This window comes from Staurois parvus, unplaced genomic scaffold (genome assembly GCF_062004578.1).
Source record: "Staurois parvus isolate SC_StPar_1 unplaced genomic scaffold, SC_StPar_1.0 ptg000080l, whole genome shotgun sequence".
Taxonomy (NCBI): Eukaryota; Metazoa; Chordata; class Amphibia; order Anura; family Ranidae; genus Staurois; species Staurois parvus.
Genome location: NW_028317876.1, coordinates 6,100,655 through 6,108,891, shown reverse-complemented (window position 1 = coordinate 6,108,891; position 8,237 = coordinate 6,100,655). Strand labels below are relative to the sequence as shown.

At 44.5% G+C, this 8,237-nt stretch overlaps 2 protein-coding genes across 2 annotated transcripts; both read left to right on the top strand.

Annotated features, from left to right (window-relative positions):
* Positions 1-645: 645 nt before the first annotated feature.
* Positions 646-1,491, top strand: LOC149469171 (general transcription factor II-I repeat domain-containing protein 2-like). Its single transcript, XM_089669666.1, has one exon. The coding sequence runs from the start codon at positions 646-648 to the stop codon at positions 1,489-1,491; it is 846 nt and encodes a 281-aa protein (XP_089525792.1).
* Positions 1,492-1,587: 96 nt separating this feature from the next.
* On the top strand, positions 1,588-2,469 carry LOC149469170 (general transcription factor II-I repeat domain-containing protein 2A-like). Its single transcript, XM_089669665.1, has one exon. The coding sequence runs from the start codon at positions 1,588-1,590 to the stop codon at positions 2,467-2,469; it is 882 nt and encodes a 293-aa protein (XP_089525791.1).
* The last annotated feature ends 5,768 nt before the right edge of the window (positions 2,470-8,237 follow it).

The following is an 8,237-nucleotide window of genomic DNA, read 5'->3' as shown; positions in this document are numbered from 1 at the left end:
TTATGACGATACACTGTGGCCCTGATTAACCCTTTGCTTACTGGGCCCTTAAACCCCCTTCATGACCAGAGCGCTTTTTGCGATTTGTCGCTGCGTCACTTTAACTAACAATTGCGTGATCGTGCGACGTTGTACCCAAACAAAATTGGCGTCCTTTTTTTCAAACAAATAGAGCTTTTTTTTGTGGTATTTGATCACCTCTGCGGTTTTTATTTTTTGCGCTATAAACCAAAAAAGAGCGACAATTTAGAAAAAAATAACATTTTTAAATAATTGTTTGCTATAATACATATCCAAAAAAATATTTAAAAAAATGTATTCATCAGTTTGGCCGATATGTATTTTTTTACTTGTTTTTGGTAAAAAAAAAAATCGCAAGCGTACATTGATTTGTTTGCGCACACATTGCCGCATCTGCTGATTTATGGCATTTTTATTCTTTTTTTTACCAGTAATGGCGGTGATCTGTGATTTTTAGCGGTACAGTGGTAGTGCGGCAGACATATCGAACAATTTTGACACAGGTTGCAGGGAAACGAGGGGAGGGGGTGGCTGGAACTTGAGGGGGGTGGGCATAGCAAATTTTGGCATGGGCCCTGTGATTTCTACTTACGTCGCTGTTTTCGACCCCCTGGTAGGTCAGCCATGGATAAAGGCAAGAAGAGAAAAATTTCTGAAGAAAACAGAGTGTTTAATGATACATGGACAGAATCATTTGCATTCTCTACTGACGAGATTGGTTTACCAGTATGCTTAATATGTGGTGAGAAATTAGCAAACCACAAAAAGTCCAATGTTGCAAGGCATTTCCAGAATAAACACACAGCCTTTGCTGAAAAATATCCAGATGGAGATGAGAGACGAAAAGCCGTTGCAGAACTTATGAGGAAGGTTAATATGAGCAAAAATAATTTCAAGAAGTGGGTGAAGTCTGCAAATTCCACAACATATGCTAGTTTTGTGGCCGCTCAGGAAATAGTCAAGCACGGGAAGCCCTTCACAGATGGAGAGTATATAAAAGAAACATTCATTAAGATTTCGGAACATCTATACATGGACTTCAAAAACAAGAATGAAATTGGACAGAAAATCAAAGACATGCCACTCTCTGCGAAGACTGTCAAAGACAGAACCCTAAAAATGGCAGAAAACATTAGCAAACAGCAAATTCAAGACATTAATTCAGCTGTGGCGTACTCCATCGCCTGTGATGAGTCCAAAGATAAAGGTGATATTGAACAAATAGCACTGCTCTGTCGTTATGTGAACTCTTTTGGGCCACAGGAAGAACTGATTGAGCTGATACCACTAAAAGACCAAACAAGGGGTGAGGATATCTGTAAGGCTGTTCTGGACTTTTTAACTGCTAAAAAAATAAACACCAAACACCTGGTCTCAGTGGCTACTGATGGGGCACCGAGTATGAGAGGTGCACGGAAGGGCTTTGTGGCTCTACTGCAGAAGGCGCTTGGTAGAACGCTGCTGTCATAACATTGCATCCTGCACCAAGAGGCATTATGTGCTCAAACATTTCCGCCAGAATGCACAAAAGTGATGGATGTGATAATTCAAATTGTTAATAAGATAATGGCAAAGGGTTTAAACCACCGCCAGTTCCGTTTGTTATTGGATGAAGTGGAAAGCATATATTCTGACCTCCTGCTCCACAACAAGGTTCGGTGGCTGTCCAGAGGCGAGGTGCTAAAACGCTTTGTCACATGTTTAGAAGAAGTAAAAACCTTCCTGGCCAGCAAAGAGCTCACCTTTGCTGAGCTGGAACAGCCAGAGTGGCTGGAAAAATTACATTTTATGGTAGACATGACAGCACATCTAAACACGCTAAATACAACCCTTCAGGGGAAAGGAGGCACAGCTCTGCACATGCTGGAAGAGGTTTTGGCTTTTGAGCGCAAGTTGACAGTGTTTATCAAAGATTTACAGAGAGGTACACTGTCTCACTTTCCCTCTTTGAGAGAGTTCAAACAAAGTCATGATACAATCAATTTGGAATATTTCAAGTCTGCAATCACCACAATGCAAAGTTCGTTTGGGAAACGATTCTGTGAGTTCAGAGAGGAAAAAAACACATTATCCTTCCCTGTCATTCCCCTGGCGATCGATCCATCCCTATTGAATATGACTGCATTTGCAGGTGTAAGTCAACCTGATCTTGAGATGGAATTGGCCGATATAGCCGACAAAGATATATGGGTGTCCAAGTTTAAATGCTTGACCGCTACTCTTGAGGATGTTGCCCGGCAGAAGGCCATTCTGGCACAGAATCATAAATGGAGTGATATTAAAAACCTTCCCAAACAGGACAAACTTGTATTTGAACCCTGGAATGCTATCCCCAACACTTATATAAACATGAAAAAGTATGCATTTGGAGTGCTTTCGATCTTCGGCTCCACATATGTATGTGAGCAGGTCTTCTCCAACATGAACTATATTAAAAACAAACATTGATCACGCCTCACAGATGACAGCTTGCAAGCCTGTGTGAAAATGAAGGTGACGCCTTACAGCCCTGATGTGCAGACACTGTGCACTGAGGTTCAGGAGAAAAAATCCCATTAACCAGATAAATTAAATATTTTAATTAGCTATTAATGTGCAAAAATATATTTTACATTGTTAAGTGAAAAAGTTCTTTTTTTCTTCAGATTGACAGCTAACTGCATGATCCTGTATAAAGCATTAAGGTAAGAAACAATATATGCAGTGTCGGATTTGTTTTAAATGTTGCAATGGTTTTGCGGCTCCCAGTCTTTTTTTCCCTTCGGAAACGGGTCCAAGTAGCTCTTTATGTCTTAAAGGTTGCAGACCCCTGGTCTAGGCTATAAGAAGATTGCCAAGACCCTGAAACTGAGCTGCAGCACGGTGGCCAAGACCATACAATGATTTAACACGACAGGTTCCACTCAGAACAGGCCTCGCCATGGTCGACCAAAGAAGTTGAGTGCACATGCTCAGCGTCATATCCAGAGGTTGTCTTTGGGAAAAGACGTATGAGTGCTGCCAGCATTGCTGCAGAGGTTGAAAGGGTGGGGGGTCAGCCTGTCAGTGCTCAGACCATACGCCACACACTGCATCAAATTGGTCTGCATGGCTGTCATCCCAGAAGGAAGTCTCTTCTAAAGATTATGCACAAGAAAGCCCGCAAACAGTTTGCTGAAGACAAGCAGACTAAGGACATGGATTACTGGAACCGTCCTGTATTCTGATGAGACCAAGATAAACTGATTTGGTTCAGATGGTGTCAAGCTTGTGTGGTGGCAACCAGGTGAGGAGTACAAAGACAAGTGTGTCTTGCCTACAGTCAAGCATGGTGGTGGGAGTGTCATGGTCTGGGGCTGCATGAGTGCTGCCGGCACTGGGGAGCTACAGTTCATTGAGGGAACCATGAATACCAACATGTACTGGAACATACTGAAGGAGAACATAATCTCCTCCCTTCGGAGACTGGGCAGCAGGGCAGTATTCCAACATAACCCCAAACACACCTCTAAGATGACCACTGCCTTGTTAAAGAAGCTGAGGGTAAAGGTGATGGACTGGCCAAGCATGTCTCCAGACCTAAACCCTATTGAGCATTTGTGGGGCATCCTCAAATGGAAGGTGGAAAAGCGCAAGGTCTCTAACATCCACCAGCTCCGTGATGTCATTATGGAGGAGTGGAAGAGGACTCCAGTGGCAACCTGTGAAGCTCTGGTGAACTCCATGCCCAAGAGGGTTAAGGCAGTGCTGGAAAATGGTGGCCACACAAAATATTGATACTTTGGGCCAAATTTGGACATTTTCACTTAGGGGTGTACTCACTTTTGTTGCCAGCAGTTTAGACATTAATGGCTGTGTGTTGAGTTATTTTGAGGGGACAGCAAATTTACACTGTTATATAAGCTGTATACGCACTACGTCACATTGTAGCAAAGTGTCAATTCTTCAGTGTTGTCACATGAAAAGATATAATAACATATTTACATAAATGTGAGGGGTGTACTCACTTCTGTGAGATAGTGTGTGTGTGTGTGTGTGTGTGTGTGTGTATATATATATATATACAAGTGAAAAAGTGTTGCACTGCGCAAACAATATTAATGATGTGAAAACAAACAAATAATATAAAGACAATTCCAAGGTAAGTCCAGCGTAAGTAAAAAGCGCTTCAAGAAATCCAGATGGAGAAGAGCATCTTCCTACTGGTGACTGCACCCAAAATCCCAGTGCTGTAAATCCTCAATGTAAATGCATCATTACAGTGAACATATAGATCCAGGTGGACCGTCACCTTCTTACATGGACCTGTGTAGGTAAACAGGTCAGATAGGCATCTCCCCTTTTAGTGGGGGTAACACATAGCTTTCTCCTCTGTGGGAAGTCCTCCCTTTTATATGCCACTGTGATCCTGCAATAGCACCTGATATCAATGCAGCTGGCTCTGTGGGTAAAGCTCAACAACCACAAAGATGACCATAGTACTATCCCTGATGAAGTCACGTTGTGCGTGAGGGTCCACCTGGATCTACAGTTGTGACCAAAATTATTCAACCCCCACTGAAATTGAGTGTTTTGGCCAGTTTGACATTGCTTTTGATCATTCAGTCATCTTGCTTACATTTACATTAAAGAGGCACTTGTAGGTCAGACAAATATAACATAACAGTTATAATGAAATAACCACAAATGTCTTTTCTGTGCTCACAGCATTATCAGTTTTATTCAACCCCCAAGTGACATTCAATCTTAGTACTTAGTACAGCATCCTTTTACAGTTATAACAGCTTTTAAACGTGAAGCATAGCTTGACACAAGTGTCTTGCAGCGATCTACGGGTATCTTCGCCCATTCTTCATGGGCAAAGGCCTCCAGTTCAGTCACATTCTTAGGCTTGCGCACTGCAACTGCTTTCTTTAAGTCCCACCAGAGGTTCTCAATCGGATTTAAGTCTGGTGACTGCGATGGCCACTCCAAAATGTTCCAGCCTTTCCTCTGCAACCATGCTCTAGTGGACTTGGAGGTATGCTTGGGATCATTGTCCTGTTGAAAGGTCCAACGTCTCCCAAGCCTCAGGTGTGTGACGGACTGCATCACGTTTCCATCCAATATCTCCTGGTACTGAAGAGAATTCATGGTACCTTGCACACGCTGAAGCTTCCCTGTACCTGCAGAAGCAAAACAGCCCCAAAGCATGATTGACCCTCCACCATGCTTCACAGTAGGCAAGGTGTTCTTTTCATCATAGGCCTTGTTCTTCCTCCTCCAAACATAGCGTTGATCCATGGGCCCAAACAGTTCTAATTTTGTTTCATCAGTCCACAGAACACTATCCCACAACTTTTGTGGTTTGTCCACATGGCTTTTGGCATACTGCAGTCGACTCTTCTTATTCTTTGGAGACAGCAAGGGGGTACGCCTGGGAGTTCTGGCACGGAGGCCTTCATTACGCAGTGTGCGTCTTATTGTCTGGGCTGAAACTTCTGTACCCACATCTGACAAATCTTTTCTCAGTTCCTCAGCAGTCACACGGGGACTTCTCTCCACTCTACGCTTCAGGTAGCGCACAGCAGTCGAAGTCAGCATCTTCTTTCTGCCACGACCAGGTAGCGTTTCAACAGTGCCCTTTGCCTTGAATTTGCGAATGATGCTTCCTAAGGTGTCTCTTGGTATGTTTAACATCTTTGCAATCTTCTTATAGCCATTGCCCTTCCTGTGAAGAGAAATCACCTCTTCTCTTGTCTTCCTGGACCATTCTCTTGCCTTCACCATGTTTGTAACCACACCAGTAAATGTCTAGAAGGAGCTGAGTATCACAGTCATTTTAAAGCTGCCTAATTGGTGCTTATTATGCTTGATTGCTGCTCGGTGACATCCACAGGTGTTTTCAATACCTGATGGAAAGCACCTGTATGAACCTCTGTTCTTCAGAGTGGTAGTCTTTAAGGGGTTGAATAATTGTGGCAATGAAGAAACCACATAAGAACCATTTACTACTGTATTACATAAACAATTGATGTCATTTTAGTTGCATTTGGGTAGTTACAACGTCCTTGTAGGATTTGATTCTGAATACAATTCCAAATGTACACTATAGTCCCTAAACCCCTTTACAGCATTGGGGGTTGAATAATTTTGGTCACAACTGTATATGTTCACTGTGGTGATGCACTTAAATTGAGGATTTACAGCACTGGGCTTTTGAGTGCAGTCACCAGTAGGAAAATGCTCTTCTCTATCTGGATTTCTTAAAGAGTTTTTTAACTTTTAAGTGGACTTATTCACCTTGGAATTGTCTTTATATTATTTCATTGTTTGTTTTCACATCATTAATATTGTTTGAGGAGTGCAACACTTTTTCACTTGCATACTTTTTTATGGGAACACACATAACACGTGTTTGCAGCAGCTCGTTATATGTGTTAGTCTCTATTATATCTTACATTCTGTATATTTTTTGGAAGCACAATTTCTTTGTTTTGTGTATATACCGTATTTTTCGCTCCATAAGACACACTTTTTTCCCCAGAAAGTATGGGGGAAAATGTCTGTGCGTCTTATGGAGCGAATACTGACAGTCCTCCACCTGTCACCGCCGCCGTGTTAGGACCAGCGGTTGTCCCCTCCCACTGCAGCCTGTCCCCTCCCACTGCAGCCTGTCACCGATGCTCTCCCTGCCTTATCCCTTCTCTCTCCGTATACTGACAGTCCTCCACCTGTCACCGCCGCCGTTTTAGGGCCAGCGACTGTCCCCTCCCACTGCAGCCTGTCACTGATGTTCTCCCTACCTTATCCCGTCTCTCAGCGGGCTGTCCCCGCAGCTCTTCATAGTAGGCAGTCCCCCGCCGAACCCAGCTCTGCCGGTCTGCCCTGCAGGCGTGGCCTGTCCTCGGACTCCTCCCCGCTCCTGGCATGTCTGTGTACTGCTCTCTGTGCTCTGCAGTCCGGTCCGCAGGTGTGGCTTGTCCTTACAGCTCCTCCCCTTTCCTGGCATGTGTCCATAGTGCGCTCCCTGCTCTGCAGTCCGGTCCTGTCTGCTGGTGTGGCCTGTCCTCGGAGCTCAGTGTGCCCCCTGCCTTCTGTAAGTTAAAAATGACATGCTGGGAGTTGTAGTCCTTTTCCTTGATGTATGGTGTCAGATCATTTGATATTCTGGGTGGAGGGGCCCTGTGGGGACTTTATATGATGTAGTATGTCCGCAGTCTCTGGTCATCCCCTGTACTGTGTCCGCAATCTCTGGTCGTCCCCTGTACTGTGTCCGCAGTCTCTGGTCATCTCCTGTACTGTGTCCGCAGTCTCTGGCCATCCCCTGTACTGTGTCCGCAGTCTCTGGCCATCCCCTGTACTGTGTCCGCAGTCTCTGGCCATCCCCTGTACTGTGTCCACAGTCTCTGGCCATCCCCTGTACTGTGTCCGCAGTCTCTGGCTATCCCCTGTACTATGTCCGCAGTCTCTGGTCATCTCCTATACTGTCCGCAGTCTCTGGCCATCCCCTGTACTGTGTCCGCAGTCTCTTGGTCATCCCCTGTACTGTGTCCGCAGTCTCTGGTCATTTCTTGTAGTACGTCCGCAGTCTCTTGGTCATCCCCTATACTGTCCGCAGTCTCTGGTCATCTCCTGTACTGTGTCCGCAGTCCCTGGTCATCTCCTGTAGTATGTCCGCAGTCTCTGGTCATCTCCTGTAGTGTGTCCGCAGTCTCTGGTCATCTCCTGTATTGTGACCGCAGTCTCTGGTCATCTCCTGTACTATGTCCGCAGTCTCTGGTCATCTCCTGTACTGTGTCCGCAGTCTCTGGTCATCTCCTGTACTGTGTCCGCAGTCTCTGGTCATCTCCTGTACTATGTCCACAGTCTCTGGTCATCTCCTGTACTATGTCCGCAGTCTCTGGTCATCTCCTGTACTGTGTCCGCAGGCTCTGGTCATTTCCTGTAATGTGTCTGCAGTCTATTGGTTCAGAATATTTTTTTTCTTGTTTTCTGCCTCTAAAACCTAGGTGCGTCTTATGGTCAGGTGCGTCTTATGGAGCGAAAAATACGGTATGTAAAGAAACCTGACATTTTAACGGGTGTGTAAACCTTTTATATTCACTGTGTGTATATATATATTTATATACATACACACACATAAATAAATATATATTTTTAAAAATCTAGTAATCTAATCCCAATACATTGTAGTCAAACTACAGCCAGAGCAAGACATCCTGGAGGAAGTAAAGGGGAATATAGGGGAGCGAAAA